The sequence below is a fragment of the Onychostruthus taczanowskii genome, unplaced genomic scaffold, assembly GCF_017590055.1.
Source record: "Onychostruthus taczanowskii isolate IOZ18803 unplaced genomic scaffold, ASM1759005v1 scaffold149, whole genome shotgun sequence".
NCBI lineage: Eukaryota > Metazoa > Chordata > Aves > Passeriformes > Passeridae > Onychostruthus > Onychostruthus taczanowskii.
The window spans coordinates 450,944-467,534 of NW_024498674.1; the positions used below are offsets into that span (position 1 = coordinate 450,944).

Consider the following 16,591-nt stretch of genomic DNA (forward strand, 5'->3'; position numbering starts at 1 on the left):
ATAGCTAACTAGCACTAGTCAAGTCATACTAACTACTCATTTACTTCCATGGCATAATGTAATTCTGGACTAGCTCTTTGGTGAATGAGAATAAAATGTAAAACAATAAAACCCTCAAAACCAAGCAAATTCCCCCATCCCTTAAGAAATGAAAAGAACGAAAACGTAGGTGTATGACTTGAGATACACGTGAGAACGAGATGTGGCAAGTAGAAAGATACTCACTTTTTCCCTTTTGCACATGCCAAGTAAAAGCACAACCTAAGCCTGTGGGTGAGAAAATTGCAGTGAATTGCCCAGCTTATTTTATTTCTATTTTTGAAACTTAGATCTCCATACAACACCCAGAACCCCAGGAATCAGAATCTAATTTTTGAGCCCCCAGGCTATTATCTGCAGCTGTGCAATGTTAGAGCATACTTTGGATACATCAATATTTGAAGGCACAGGCTAATTTTTGTCTAGTAATACAATTGTACGTCTGTTTGCTGATGTCACCCTGTTATCTCTCATGTGACTTGCACAAGGCAGGTACAAGCTGCAAAGTAGTGAACCACTCATATCTGATGGTGGTCATCTACTTACACAGATGAAAACCAGTAAATCTCAATTTACTAAGAATACCCATACAGTTTTGATGAGCTAATGATACTCAGGTAGTTTGGATTCAAAGATTGGCAGTTCTTATTTTATTTGAGAATAGGTGATGAGTAGATATGCTATGCACAAGGCAGACACTCATCTGCTAGACATGTTGGACTGCTTCAGTGCTATATGGAGCTACATCCTGATGGAATAATAAAATAAGTCTTGCTAGATTTTTATAAAAGTATTTCTTGCTGTTGCTACTGCCAGCCTCTCAGCCCAACAACGGGGAATTTCTTGGTGTTTTGAAGAGCTTGTTAGGAAGCACAAAACAAGGTTGTTCATATTTCTGGAGCAAAGGGCTTCTCTGACAGTGACTACTTTCCTTTCTTTCCTTTCTTTCCTTTCTTTCCTTTCTTTCCTTTCTTTCCTTTTCTTTCCTTTTCTTTCCTTTTCTTTCCTTTTCTTTCCTTTTCTTTCCTTTTCTTTCCTTTTCTTTCCTTTTCTTTCCTTTTCTTTCCTTTCTTTTTCTCTTCTTTTATTTTCATTTTTTTTTCTCTTGGCTCCAAGTACACAAATGCACTCAGCCAGCGTTTGTGTCTGTTTCTCAGTACTGTTGAGAGATCTCAATACCCTCTTTTACACAGGAGTCAGTTAAAATTTTTAGTTTCTGTATAGGAATTTTTTGAGTTGTAAAGAACACAGGTACTTTAGGGAGTACGGAACAAATCTTTGCACACGGGACAAACCAAAAATCTGAGACATGTAGCCTACTCTTACACTAACCTCTCAAAATTGTAACTAATAGGGATATTGGAGCCACATTGGAATGAGAGCTGCATGGTCCCACTGGTATGTGGCACTCTGCTTCCTGCAAGGTACTGTTTAGCATGCAAAGTACAAGTTATAAATCTAAAACCTCTGAATTGGGAAGGTTTTCATTCATATGAAAGATTTTTTTCCTTGGGACATAGTACCTTACAGTGTACACAAGCCGGAAACTCATTCAAATATTAGAAAGCCAACAGAAGGCAGAATGTTATCTGAGAAAGCTTGGAACTGGTAGTCCCAAATCCTCCTACTTCAAGGTGGGCTACATCTCGATATGTTTGGTTCCTGAGCAATGAGAAGGAGGATGATAGCAGGAGCTCATAAATTTCACAGTGCACAGTAGCTGATTGGTTAGAATATACATTAAGTGCTGGGTGAAGAGGAGCTTTTTTTAGGAGACTGTTTTATAACTATATTTTAAATGTTTCATGGAATGCCTAAAGCAAAAGATAGCATTTCTTTTTAATCAGGGTATTTATTTGTTGAAATAAATGAATAATTTATTTCCTTGCTATCTTGGTTGTATGTCTTCTTTCTGTGGATCCTTGTCAGGTTGTACTTCAAATGGATATTTTTAGACAGCAGTGTTGGTCTTGGGGAATAATTGAAGCATAGCAGTAGGTGAGTTATATGTCCCTGTAGTTGGCCTTTGGACCTTTTGAATGTCAGTTTTTATAGTAATTTCGTTACTTGAAAACATGCCATGGTGATTAAGTGTTCACATCTTTTATCCCAGCAAATCAGTTGCCATCTTTGCATTGATCAGTCAGGAATACTGCAAGCCTTACTATGTTGTGTTCAGCTGTCTTCGTGATATACATATAACAAGTATAGGGTAATTTTTCCATCTGACCTTCCTTCAGTCTGATCTTGTCTCTATTTTTGTTAATGCAGATCAGGTAGTGTGACTCAAAGGGGTCTGAATGCACGTCTTCTAAGTATGTTTATGGGTTTTTTTCTACTTATTCATCTATTTATTTTGACAGTGGCTTGTGTGCACATGTTTTTGTGTATTTATTTGCACGCCTGCATGTACTTGTCAAAATACCTTCCAGATTTTGCTTCCAAAATGCTGGACCTGGTTCTCAAACTCGTGCAATTACTTTGTTTTAAAAGACTTGTGGCAAATATAGGTAAGTGAAGGAACAAGTGCAATCCAAGAGTGTTTTAGTATTGCAGGTCTAAACTAACAGGTTGGTGAAATAATGAAATTTCTTTAATAAAAAATCACAGAGATACCTTTGAATAGTCATACCATTTAGAGCATAGTTAATTACAAAAGTATCTCATATGAAATAAATAATGGGCAAATTAATCTATGAAAGCATCCTGGACTAAAATAAAATGTCACAGAAAGAAAACGGGAAGATATTGGTCGTTGCTGTTTATTGGCATATGTTAAATTATTTCAGCTGATTATCTCAAGTGATGCTAAAGAATTTAATCTCCAATAAAATGAAATCACCCTCTGAGATAATTAAAAATAGATGTAATGGCTTAACTTCCTTCGTCAGAGTATGAAAATGTAGTTGTATATGTTTTAAGTACTCAGGCAGACGTATATGTAAAAGAAGGAATTTATTTGTAGTAAAGTACAAGGATTGTCTATTTTTGCACTGATAGATGACAGTTTGAGAGTATGGTCTTTAGCTTGAAAGCTCTGTGTTCCAGGATCTCTTTAGACAAGACACTTTTTCAAAAAACCATAGATTTGCAGATTTCTAAAATATTCTAGGAAATGGATCTTGAGATAATCCTTCTCAGAAACTGTGTGCTATAATAATGCAAGTTCAAACAATTTAATGTATGAGTCAGTTGATGTTCTAGCTAATTTTATTCAATGTTGTAATGACTTCATAGCACTTGGTAGAAATAAATTAGTAATAGTGAATATGTGAAAACAAACTTGATATTCCCTCAGCCTGTAAACATTTTATGACATACATGTTTCTATGGAAAATCTTAACTGAAATTCTACATATTACAGTTACTGATCCAGTCATTCTCTGTTTAAAAGATTACCTTTTCAACAAAAATAAAATTCCCAAACAGGAAAAATTGTGGCTTCTCTTGATTTTTGCACCAGTTTCATCCCAAATAGATTGTATTATGCTGTGAAGATAAAAAAACTGATACAAAAGCCGATATTAAAAAACAATGCTACAGTAGCATCATGATCATCCTTATCAGGCTTATGATGTAAAGACTGCTCCACAATTCCCCAGACTTTCAAAAGTGTAGTGTATGGCTAAATACTTAACCTACATGCAAAGATACTGCCATGGGTTATGCCAGTCATGAGGCAGTTTGTGCAAAGACACCATCCAAATATCTGACAAGAGCTTTAGCTCCAGTAGACTTTAGCATATGCAAGTTATGCCCACTTTTGGAAGCAAATCTAGAAGATTCACCTGAGTTTTTTTCTCACGCCCAGTGATAGATACTGTTGAATTTTAACATCTTTCATAATGGTACTCCCTTTTTTTTCCACAGAGATGCAGGGTAGAAATTTTGATCAAAAAGTCTGATCTTGTCTTAATATTAGCTAACCTTCATGTCATTCCTTTCTTGAATGGCCCTGTTAAAGCCATTTCCCACTATGGATTTTTAGTATATTGTATTAGCATTTTCCACCTTTTTGCTACTATAATAAATGAAAATACTAAATCACATCTATCCCTTAACTGTTTATTAAGAACTTTGGTTGCTGGTATTCTTTTCAGCTTTCCCTGTTATAAGTTACCTTTTTTGTTCTAATGAGACTTAGTTCTCTCCCTTTTAAATAACTTTGTCCTATTAACCAATACCAGATAAATTCCCTTTATCACACTTCCTTTCTCATTAACATTATTGTTTACTTTGATTGCATCTAAAGTTGGACTGATTAAGATAGAAGAAAAGAAAAAAAAAAACCACATCGATGCATTATAAATTGAATGTATTACAATGACCAGGTTAAACATAAAACTATATATTGAATGAAATGTGACACTTAAATAAAACAAAATTTTTATGGAACAAACCTGTGATGTAGTACAGCATAAGCACAACAACCTGCTTTAGACATAGGATAAATCAAATGGAAAAATAAAAATTGCATATTGCCTTTTAATGGTTAGTTGAACTTTCTCCCAGAACTCAAGCCTAATTTTAATACATTTTCCAACTGTTTCTTTTTCCTTACAGTATTTGGGCTGCATAGAAGTCTTACGGTCAATGAGATCTCTTGACTTCAGTACTAGAATGCAGGTTGCAAGGTAAGATTTTGTACAACTATGTTTTTTAAAGTAACTTCTGAATTGTGTCCTCAGAGTGAAAAGGCCAGAAAGATGGCAAAACACATGGTAAAGGATTTTTGGATGCCATAAGTCCAGTTTTAAATTTTGCTTTTACATGTAAATCCCTTATGTGGTATTAATACAGTTTCAGCAGGACTTAAAACTGTTTTCTCTTGGATTTTTGATATGCCAGGAGCTACTTTTGAAAAATTTTGCCTGTTCGTTATGCCAAGTAAGGCACTTATCTGGGCACCAGTGAGAATTAGAATATGCTTAAAATCTATGATCTCAAAATTAATCTAGGGAGCTGGTTTGCAGTCCATGTTTATGGGTTTTATAGTAATTTCTTACTTAAAGTTTTCAGATTATAAACTATCTGCACAAGGAATATAAAGGAAAATCTATCACCACAATGGTACCAGAGACAAAAAAAAAAAAATAAAAAAAACACATTTCTTTTTCAGACTGTGTGTAAGAAACAATAAGCTTGTATTAACTTCTTATGTCATGGTATTTCTGTAAGAGCAGTATATAAGGACAAGACTAAAGAAGTAGAAATGTCCACTATTTTTTTTTCTATGAAGAATATTTTCTGAGAACTACAGGAATGGTGTTTTGCAGGCATTTTCACTTGAAAAACCGAGTCATTGATTTCAGAGGAATGTAGCATTGATGTCTTCTAGCAACTGGAGACCACATTTTCAAATTCTGGAATTGAAATGATAAAAGAAATCCTTTTCAAAGAAACATGTATAAAGTGATATGACTGGATACAGTGCTTGAATTTCAACCCTTTGAGCGTCTTGCAGTTGACAATAAATAAATCTGTCATAAGCCATATATCAAACCACAAACAGCTAAATATTTATTTTATTAATTGAGAACAATCACTTGTTTTTAGGCTTGGATGCTAATCATGTGGTCTATATGCACTGACTTTGAGTTACACTTGCATACAGCAGCTTTGAATTGGGTCATGTAAGTCCTCACAAAAGTTAACCATTAATTTGTCAAGATACCGCTCTGATGAGAGGCATAGAAGCCAAAGGACAGGTAAATGACAGAATCCCGTTTTTCAAACAATGTAGACTATGGAGGCATTTGATATTTTTAATACTGTACTTTTAAAAATGTATCATGTACATTTCTGATATAGTTCATCAGTGACCTTTGAAAATTATTTCAGACTTGTAGTTCTAAGCAGACTTGTAATTCTAATGCAGGTGGTACATTTATGTTTACCACTTAGAAATTCAGTGTTACTCGCTTATGAAACAGTTGTGATAATTATTTGGCTTGTTTTCTATATCTGGAAGTGAATTAATCTTAATTTTTCTGCACAGTTTCCTTCACTGTATGCCTTCATTGTAATAGTGTTGTACTTTTCTTATTTTCTAGCTTAAAGGCACTACTCTGACATGAACACATAAGCATATTTGGTGATCTGAAGCAATATGGTCTACATAAACAAAATAGCTTTGCCATGTAGTTCCTCCAATAAAAAAGCAAAAAGTTTATTGGCTTCTACTGTAGAACAAACTTGGAATTGTATTTTTTTTCTGTTGAAAAGTTGAAGTTATAGCATATATCAGTACATGAAATCATTTTGTTATTCCACCTTCCTCTAACTACAGTGCAGAATATTTTTTTTCAAGCAGAAAGCCATATCTTCCTGGTTTACTTTTTATTTTGCATTTACAGTTTTCTATTTATCATTAAACAATGAAATCTCATCATTTTTGTAATGTAGTTCCTGAGCTAAAATTTTTAGGTTTTTAGGTAGCTTTTGAATCAGGACCTAGGATCTTAATCTGCATTTCATTAATTTGTCTGGCTCTGGAACTTCCCTTGTCATGTCCTAGGTTTTCAGTGCTCACATGCTTTGCTATGTAGCATTTTACATACAAGCCTGTTGTTTATTAAGAAAATATTAAGGAATTGCTAGAATTCACACATGGTAGTTAATTTCCTGGTGTGTTTTAAGAAACATAATGTAGGCCTCAAGGTATGTACTGAATTAATAAGACTGATGTTCTGATATTACAGGCACCAACTCCCTCTTAAGAAGGCACCTGGTACCAAATGGTCTGTGCAGCCCTTTGATTACAAATAAAATAAAAGCACCTGAAAGTTACATTTATGTCTACTACATCATACATGTATTTTTAGGTATGTCCATTGCTGATTTCTCTGCAGCTTGCCACCAGTAAAAAAAACCTGTCCTGGTAGCCTGATGGCTCCTGATGATGTGTGGCCAAGGCTTAGGTCTGTAGTGTTAGCTGTGACTGCATCAGCCAAGGAGCCAGGGTCCATAGCTGAAGTAAAAGCTTTTCTGTGTAAACATCTCTGTGCTGTTTCCTCTAACCAGAGAAACGGATGCAGCTGCAATCCCTTTCTGGCCCACAACTTTATAAATTGATCCTACTGCATGTATCACACCTATTGGATCTGTAATTTTTTCAAGACCTTTCAAAACCAGTCATAGAAGAAAGTGATCTGTCTTGGAATGATATGACTTTTGCCATTATGCAGTATTTACTAAGTATGATTAAAAAACAGGGAAAAAAAGAGTAAAGTTACTTGATTTATTATGAAAGCCTGGATGCATTTCTTCCTAATAAGTAGGCATCATGTTTGACACATACAAAGCACTTACTCCCTTTCTAGCACTGCATCACATGCCTGTCCCTGCCTCCTTTGTTAACCTTACTTTTTCTTCATGTTGCAGAGCTTAAACACAGGAAGTCAGTTATTAGGAATCCTAAATTTACCTGTTTTCTGCCTTCAAGTTATTGCATATGTCACTTTATGTCTCTGTCAGCTTCGAGGATGAGCAAATCCCCAAAAGTAAAATAAGCGGTATCAATTCCTAGAAGAAAAAGCTTGCGGGGCTCAGTAATGGGAGGGTAAGACATGTAGTCTCCTGCTCTGCTTGAAAACTCCTGGTGTTATTTTAGACAAACTGTTAGTCCCAGTCACAGACAACTCTGTGATTAAACAAATTAGTGCTTGTAAATGGCACTTAAATTGTTGAGTGAGCACTTAGAAATTACTTAAAAATTGGACTGAGATTTCCACTTATCTGGTGAATTAGAGGTAAGAAGTTCATGGGGAAAGGGTTGTGTAGACAATTTGAATGGCTTTAAAATCACAGTTGTTATAATGCATTAGGAAAGTATGTACATCAGTGTGCATGCATGGATGTATCTGACAAATGAAGACCTTTGGCTTCAATTTCAGGAACTGTATCAAAGCCCCAGAGTAACTACTTTGGTCAGCAGCCTTTCTTTCCTTCCTTATTGCAGTCCTGTGAAATACTGACTTGTGCCATCTAATGCTGTCTTACCTATCCTATCCTGTAACTTGTATTTGTTTTGCCTTTTCATTTTTTGTACAATATAATGTTAAAACTTGCAGCAATACATTTATCTTCCTGTGAGAGTAGTGACCAAACACTTTCACTTGGCATACTCTTCAACAGATCTTAATAACCTTGGTGGTACCTTGCAGTGGTATTACTGCCCTCATTTTGAGTTGAAGGAAAAATGAACAGTTATGTAAAATTTCTAACAGTTTTGCCTTTATCATTACACATACGAAGTCTCAAGATTCTCTCATTACAAGGGAAATAGAAGAACTAGAGTAGTATTAATTGGTTGCATTGTATTTATTCTGTCCTTTTAATGAATGTAATGTCATGTGAATCTTTGAGCAAATAGGATGCACCAGACAATGGTCAGCCGTTACACATAATGATAAATGAAAGCCAGCTGAATCCACATGTTGCATCTTTAATTACCCAGTGATAATTCTCGTAACACATATGAAGTCACGATGACTTTCTCGGGCAGCAAGACAAACAAAAGCATTTAATTTTCAACATAGTGGAGGAGCAGGAGGACTAGCAGACAAGACTACTGAGCTAACCACCGGTGGCAAGTGGTTAAAGTTCATCCGAAACTACCATCATCGTCATAGAAATGGGCCACTCTTAAGCTTCTGTGGCCAGGCCCTCTGTGCCTTCAGGCGTTTTGTAAAAAAAATGTAAAAAATCAGGTAAAATTCTTTTGCAACATGTGCAGTGTTTGCAGTTCATGTAATATGTTTGTATGCTTATTGTTAAAGCTACAGTAGAATAATGAGTCCTCACTTTTGTGTTTATGCATGAGTGACTTATGCACTTGTTTGAATTAGGTGTTGCATGCATTGTTTGTTGTACATCTGAGTCTGAACTACAAGGATGCATGTTCACTGGCATTTAATTGAATGCAATCCATTTACTGCATGCAGCATCATAAAGTCGCACCTCCCCATGCCAAGTAAAAGATTATGTTGCACTTTGTTTTAATAGCAATAGGTCAGAGGATGGAAATACCTCATATCAGCAGTAGACTCAAATCCAAACTCTGATCCCAGTACTCTACATTAACTCTATTGGGATAAATGGCTTGAAAAGTATTCCTCTCCAAATTTGAGGCCTGAACTTTATTAATAAAATTATTAAACCAAATCCATTAATGCTAATATCCCTGGAGGAGAGATGGTGGAAATCCAAATGTTAGAGTTGTATTTGAGTCCAATGCTGAACAATATGAAACAGTTTAGTTGATGTAGTGTTTCACCTGTGTCTGTGTTGTTTGCAGAAGTTGTCAGCAAGCATCACTGAACAAAGGGTGGAAGACATTGAAAAGCAAGAATGTGTCTCCTGCGATTCTTGAAGGCTGATAGGTAATCTGTTATCTGCAGTGAATTCTGTATTCAGAGTCCAGCTTAACATGCTGTCATGATTAAAGGTGAGTGTGTTTTATCTCTGCCTTCTTCCATGAGAACTCTGGGTGTGGAGTGGTGTTAGGAGATGGCAGAACACGTAGACCATTTGCAGTTACAGGAAGAGGTAGGCACAGCTACTTCAGAGTTAAAGATGTGGGAAGCATGAGATGGTAGCTGCTGCTTGGTTCACCAGGAAGCAGGAGTCTCAAAAATGGATGGAGACATCCTTATAATGCATACAGCATACCTCTGAGTGGGACAATGATAGCTATATTGCCTGATAGATTAAGGATAATTTACAATTGCTAGTTAAGCTCTTATTAGCATAGAAATGGGGTAGAATAAATAAGTTTTTGTATGCCTAAGACTGGAATCTTTCCTGTTCAATGCAGTATTAGTTAGAAATTGTTACCTAATATTTGGAATAATTTTACTAATATATGGTAATGCAAGGCCAGAATGAGAGCAATTAATTGAGCTCCCCCAGTCCATGTGCCTTTGTAAGAAAACAAAGAGCCTCTTGGAGGCTGGGGAAGGTGGAAAGTTGGAAACGAAATAGTCAGGGAAGCAGTTATGGATATCAGTGTATCCTGAATTTTCAGAAAGATGGTGACTACACATGAGTCTGCAGAAGCATGACCCTGAAGCAGAGTGGTCTTAACACGTTTTAAATGCAAATTATAGTACAAAGTTAACAACTGACAGAAATCTGGAAACCAAAACACTTTCAAGTTCTGCTAAGCACCTGGCAGCTTGATTACACAAATAATCGATAACATAAGGAATTTGTGTGTTCACATGACATGTCCAGTCACACCAGACAGTTCATCAATGCTGAACAGTCCTTTTTGGCAAACTCAGCCCAGATATTTATAAAGTATCATCTATCTTACATAGAGCTTTTGTAAGATACCTCTCCAAAGTCCTGCTTTGGACATGAAGTCAGTTAGGCATTAAAGAAAAATATTTGTTAGACAAAATGTTTTCACTCTACTTCTGTAAAGTTTCATGAGTCTGCCTTTGAAATATCTGCTAATGTCTACACTTTGAGAAAAATACTGTATAAATTACCTGAGGCTTGGCCCAGTTTGGAGATTACTATGATACTGATTTAGCAACAGAAAATAGTTTTAATTTCTCTCTCCATTTCTCTGACCAGGACTATGATAAGTAGCTAGAGACCAGGCTGAGTGGAAAAAAGCCTGATGGTCATAAAAGATGTTAAGGGATTGAGCTACTTAGCAGAGGTAAACCTTAAAATACTTTTTTTTTTAAGATACTTTCGGTGTAATTGACTATATTCTTGACAGTTAGAGGGTTATCTATAAGGAAGGTTTTGTAGCTGTACATTCAAAACCAAGATTTCATATACCCTTACTTTATGTTCATCAAAGCTGCGTATGCATGCAGAGTTAAGAGATATAGTTAAGGTGTGCCAGTAGGATAAAAAAGTTTCACTCTGCATTTCTTGAAATAAAACCATTGTTCAGAACTGTTGTGTTGGAACAAATAATCAATACCAGATAGATTTCTATGGTACTGATGAATGAAATTGGGTTTTCTGAAACTTACTTGCATGTTATGGAAGAAGATATAAATTGTACAGAAATTGTATCAAATATTCCTTAAAAAGTTAGGCCATCTGTAAAAACTGAGAACAGAGCACTGAGCATACCAATGGATAAAGAGTTTCTTTGCCAGTGAAACCAAAAGAGTCCTTTGAACTGCATTGGTTTCTCTTAGGAGATTAATGGAAGTCTCACATTGAAGATGCAGGAGCATAAGAATAACTATCTTATAGTTATAGTCATAACTATAACTATAGATTGCATACTGCATATCTAATGACATGTGGTATTCAAAGCCAACCACTTGAGTGTGTAAAATTTATTCAGTAAACCAAAAGTTAAGTTGGCCAGCTTCCTTTCATTTTCTGCTTTTAGATTTTCTACGTGAGGAAACTCCATTTGAAGAAACAGAATGGGGAGCTGACAAAAAGAAAAAGAGTCGTCTTCTTGCTCTACAAGTGACATCAGCTTGCGTGACACATCTACTTGATGTCACCTTATTCCACAAAAGTTTTCTTCCAGGTTTCCATGAAGACAGGCTTCATTTCGGTCAGGATGGTAACAGACAGCATCACTTGGTCTCTGCACCAGTTTCTGGGGGGGTTTCCCCTCAGGGGTGCTGTTGCATGGTACTCTGGATTTGTGGCAGTAGGTGCATCTTTGCTGCAGTTAGCCTCCTCTTTCTTTCCATACTGTTGATTCATTCTGCTTAGCTAGTTCTTCAGCCTTGCATCCTCTAGACATGGTCAATCTGCTGTCAAACACTGGTTTAGTTTTCAGAGGTTGTGAATGTCCCCTGTGCTACTTCAGACAGTGCATGCTCATTTTGCGTGTTTTTCAAATGAACAAAAAATATTTCAATTATTAAACAGACTTCTAAAAATGTATTTTTGGTCTCTGTTTCTTTCTTTTTTAAAAATATTTTCTCAGAAGCAAGTTATTTTAAAATTTAGTACAGACTTTGCTTCTCCTCAACAAATACTGGTACAATACTTGATTAAAATTGATAGGAACTTAGTACTGTTAAGAAATAACTGTGTACCTTCTGAACAGTTCTTCCATTTAAAAAGTCAGTCTTTTTCTCTCTGTTTTTCAACCTGTGAAGTCCTAAACTTTTGAGGTGGGGAGAAGTAAACTTGCAAACTACAGGACACTAGAATATCTTAAAAAGGAGTATTAGTAGGTTTTAAATATTTGGAAACAAACATTTCAGACTAAAATGTAGTCACATTTTCTCATCTCATTTTTTGAGATGGTTTCACTTTTTCCAAATATGCTGAGAAAATCTGTGCTTTTTCTACGTGTATGTAATTTCCCTGAAATATGAGTTCCAGAATTCTGGGGTTTAATCAATTAAATCATATTAATTAAGAACAGGAACAGCACAATCAAAAAATGGAGAGTATTTTCATGTGATGATGTTTCATAGAGGAACACATTTGAATTTTCTGAGTGGACTATTTTGTATAACAGAATAAAATATCACTAAAGCTATGAATGATACCAGGGCATTAGTCTTTTTAATGGAACTAAATAGCAATGTAAAATGTCCTTTTTTCTTTCTCAGATGTCAAGCCACTTTAAAGCAGTATCTGTCAATCTCAGAAAATGAATATTTGTGATTTTTTACTGGATGCACTGAATGCTGAAATTATATTCAAAATATGCAACATGTTTTGTGCCAAGAAAATGACTCCACAGAATGACCATCTGCAAATCAGAAAATACTCTTGGGCAGATTTGGAACTCAGCATGTGGTCCTTACTGCAGACAGCACAATAACTAATTTTACAAGAGATAGGCATAACTTTACACTGTTTTTTATCTGAGCCTAGCTAATGAAGTAGGATGTTGCTTAGAATGGTGTAATGTCTGTCTATGTCAAATAATTTTCTTATTAGAAAGGAAGCAAATGTAATCACATCCAACTTTTCCAAATTGTGCAATATTTAACCATGCAGATATATACAGAACTTTTGGTTTTGCCTTCCTTAGGCAAGGATTTCCATGCACAAGTCAGCCTAGTGGCAATACCTGTTCCTGGGCTTGATTTGTATATCAGGTGCTGCTGAGGCATTTTCAAATTTGATTTGCTGAAAAAAAATAGTTACATCTACCCTGTCCTTCCTAGCTGTGCAAGCTGAAAAAAGTCTTTAGGCAATCCTTTCCACATCACTAGTCTATCTGGCCGTCTGATCAGGGAGCTGTCACAGAATCATAGAATGGTTTGGGTTGGAAGGGACTGTAAAGACCATTCCGTTCCAATCCCCTACCATGGGCAGGGATACCTGTCACTGGACCAAGTTGCTCACAGCCCCATGCAACCTGGTCCTGAACACCTACAGGGCTGGGGCACCCACAGTTTCTCTGGGAAACCTGTTCCAGTGCCTCACCTCCCTCACAGTGAAGAATTTCTTCCTAATATCTTGTCTAACCTACCATTTCAGTTTGAAGCCATTCCCCCCTTCTTATCACTAAATGGTCTTGTAAAAAATCTCTCTTCACCTTTCTTGTAGGCTCCCTTCTGCTGCTGGAAGGTCATGTTAGTTCACCCTAAAGCTTTCACTTCTCAAGGCTGAACAATCCCAATTCTCTCAGCCTCTCCTAATAGGAAAGGTGCTCCATCCCTCTAAGCATCTTGGTGGCCCTTAGATAAAATGCATATTTAGTGCAGTTACAGATGTTTGGTTGTCCTTATTCTTCTTATTTTCTTCAAATACTGCTTTTAGACTCCTTAACTCCCACGCAGGAAAAGTACTGTGCCTTCTGTTGCAGGCATGCAAAGAGTTGCTGCCAGGACACTCTGACCTTGATTACACAGAATTGCTCTATGAATATGTTTTCTGAAGTTCCCAGCATTTTTACTAAAAGCATTGTTAACTTGAACCCTCAGTTGCTTGAATACATTTATTGTTCACAGAGGTTCAAAACCCAAAGACTCCCAGTCTTCCCACAGCCTTTGGGAACACTGAGTTCTGTAAAACCAAGATATATTACCAAAAGGAAGACAGATAGCTGGTTTTTTTAGGGAGTGGGGGGACATGTAGCCCAGTTGTTGTTGTTGTGGGTTTTTTGGGTTTTTTTTTTGTGGTTTTTTTTTTTTTTTTTTTTTTTTTTTTTTTTTTTTTTGGGGTTTTTTTTTTTTTTTGTTTTTTTTTTTTTTTGGGTTTTTTGTGTTTTTTTTTTTTGTTTTTTTTTTTTTTTTTTTTTTTTTTTGGTTATTTGATTGGGGTTTTTTTTGTTTGTTAGGATTTTTTTTAAGTCTTCTCTGCTCTGCCAAGACAGGGCATGCAAAGAGTAGTCAAGGCTGCCTTGTGAAGCCTTGCCCTGGGCTTCAGCGTTCACCTAGTTATTTCCTCTCCTATCTCAAGTGGTAGTTTTGATCAACAAGGTCCTTGACTCAGATGAATCTATTGGATAACACATTTAATGTCTGGTTATCAGGAGCTGGCAGATAGGAGAGGTAGTAGCAAAACTGCTACAAGACCAAACCCTGCCCTAGAAAAATAATGAGATTGCACACATTTTTTGTTGGGTTCAGTGGCCTGAAAATCCCCTTGGCTTTCTGTAAGTTCCATGTTGCCACTAGAGAGAGAAGATGACGGGGGCAAATAGGAAGAGAAAGGAAATGATAGACTAATTTATCCCTCAAGCCCATATCTCAGAAATCCAAGTCCTTTCTGTGAGAGGCAAAACCTACAAGGTATCTCAATGTACCAGTTGAACCACTGGAATAGACAAAGAGCTCACAAGTGTTGGTGATGTCTCTGTGAGTGCAGCTTGCAGTCAAAATGCCTGGAAAACTAAGACACACCTGGTGAAGCAAGAGGCGTGGGTCTGAAAGACTGAAGTGGGCTGGAGACCACCACTGGCCTGAACTTCTCATTCTATTACCTCCAAAGGATTTGCTTCAGCAGAAGAAAGAGACAGGAAACCACAAGTTTTAGCTCAGTAGCCAGAAAGGATGACTCTGTAAAAGATGATGTCTGCTTGTTTTTCTTGAGTCAAACAAAAGCATTTTTGGTGAATTTTTCTTTTGAGAGGTGTACTATTTACTTTTCCCTGGTTACATTTTCAGGAATAACACTTGTCCCAGTATTATGGTGATCACTGTGTGATTCTTGCTGTGTTTTATTTCTAAGATGCATCAGACATGTTCTTTTAAGCCAACTGCTTTTTAATTGCTCTGTAAGAAAATCTAGTTATTACTTTAACTAAAACACTTGTTTGGAGGAAAAAAAAATGTGGTGAATGTGGGAACTAAATACAGGCGCTGAACTGTGAATTAGGGTATTGTTGTAGCTATAATGGTCTTAAGTGCATATGGAAGGCAGGGTTTGTTGTGAGAGGCAATTTTATTAGATAAACAGATGTAGCTGGGGGAAAAAAAGGCATAAGAGAAACTATGGAACAAACCACCTCTCCTCTAGACCTGAAGGAAAGATAGGGTACTTGAAAGATTTTTTAACCATCTCTCGCTATAAATCTTGCACTTCTTCAGAATGGCAGGACTGTAAACCTGCTTCAGTGTGTTCCATTCCCCCAAACACCCATCTCCCCGAAACCAATAAAATGTGATTCTTTCAGGTGATTCCAACCTTGAATTGGGTCCAAGCTAAAAGCGCACAAGGCATGACATTATATCAGTTACTGATTGCCACCTGATATAATCTGTCACATTTGTTGAGTGAATGCTGATATATGTGTATGGCATTGTTCTCCTGACTCACTTGTTGATCCTGTGCATAGTTGAAATATACAGCATATGGCATAAAGTTAATATAATTTATGCTTTATCTAGATGATGTTTCAAAGTTTTGATTATTTTGCCTGTTCTTGTAGTTCATAGTTTCCCATTCTTTTGTTTTCTGGTTTGGTTTTTTTGGGTTGGTTGGTTGGTCACTTGGTTTGGTTTTGAGTTTTGGGGGTTTTTGCATAAAGTATGTGTTATTTGCATGGTTTTGTCTCTAAATATAATGTGCTGTTAGTCTCAATACATATAAAAATAGTTAAACAGGGTTGGGAGTCACCTTTTCTTGTTCCTGTGAAACCATTCTGTCCTGTAGTGGGACAAGCCTATTAAAGCCTTGTACCTAGTGGTCAGAGGGAAGGCCTGTGTGTGTACAGGAGCAAATTCTAAACACTGACCAGACTGACCATTCAGATAATAAGTTGCTAAATACTGAGAGGAACTGTAAGATTTGTTTGGAGCAGTATAATTTCAAGAGTTTTTGTGATGTAGAGTTACTCTTCTATGAAGGGTAAAAATTCACATCCATTTTGGACATACATTTCCTTCAGTCAACCCAAGTGCGATGGGAAGAATGAAGCAACATTAAAAAACTGAAACAAAATATTGTTTCAGGCAATGATTTTCCCTATAATATAAGAGTAAGGTCACTAATAAACTACTCAGACTGTATTGAAATAATACAAATTAAAATGTACATCTCATGTACTGTATAGAATGTACATATTACCAAGAGTATTTTAGGGTTCTGTTACTATTTAACCTCCTGGTGGTTTTGCTCTAACTGGAAAAGTACATAGTATAGTAGT

General features: G+C 36.3%; 1 protein-coding gene across 1 annotated transcript in view; it reads left to right on the forward strand.

The window, feature by feature from the left end:
• Window positions 1–16,591, forward strand: part of SHC3 (SHC adaptor protein 3) — a 51,712-nt gene that overhangs the window by 11,446 nt on the left and 23,675 nt on the right. The window contains exon 2 of the mRNA XM_041398458.1: window positions 4,603–4,673. Within this exon, the coding sequence (XP_041254392.1) occupies window positions 4,603–4,673 (71 nt within the window). The remainder of the gene's footprint in view (window positions 1–4,602; window positions 4,674–16,591) is intronic.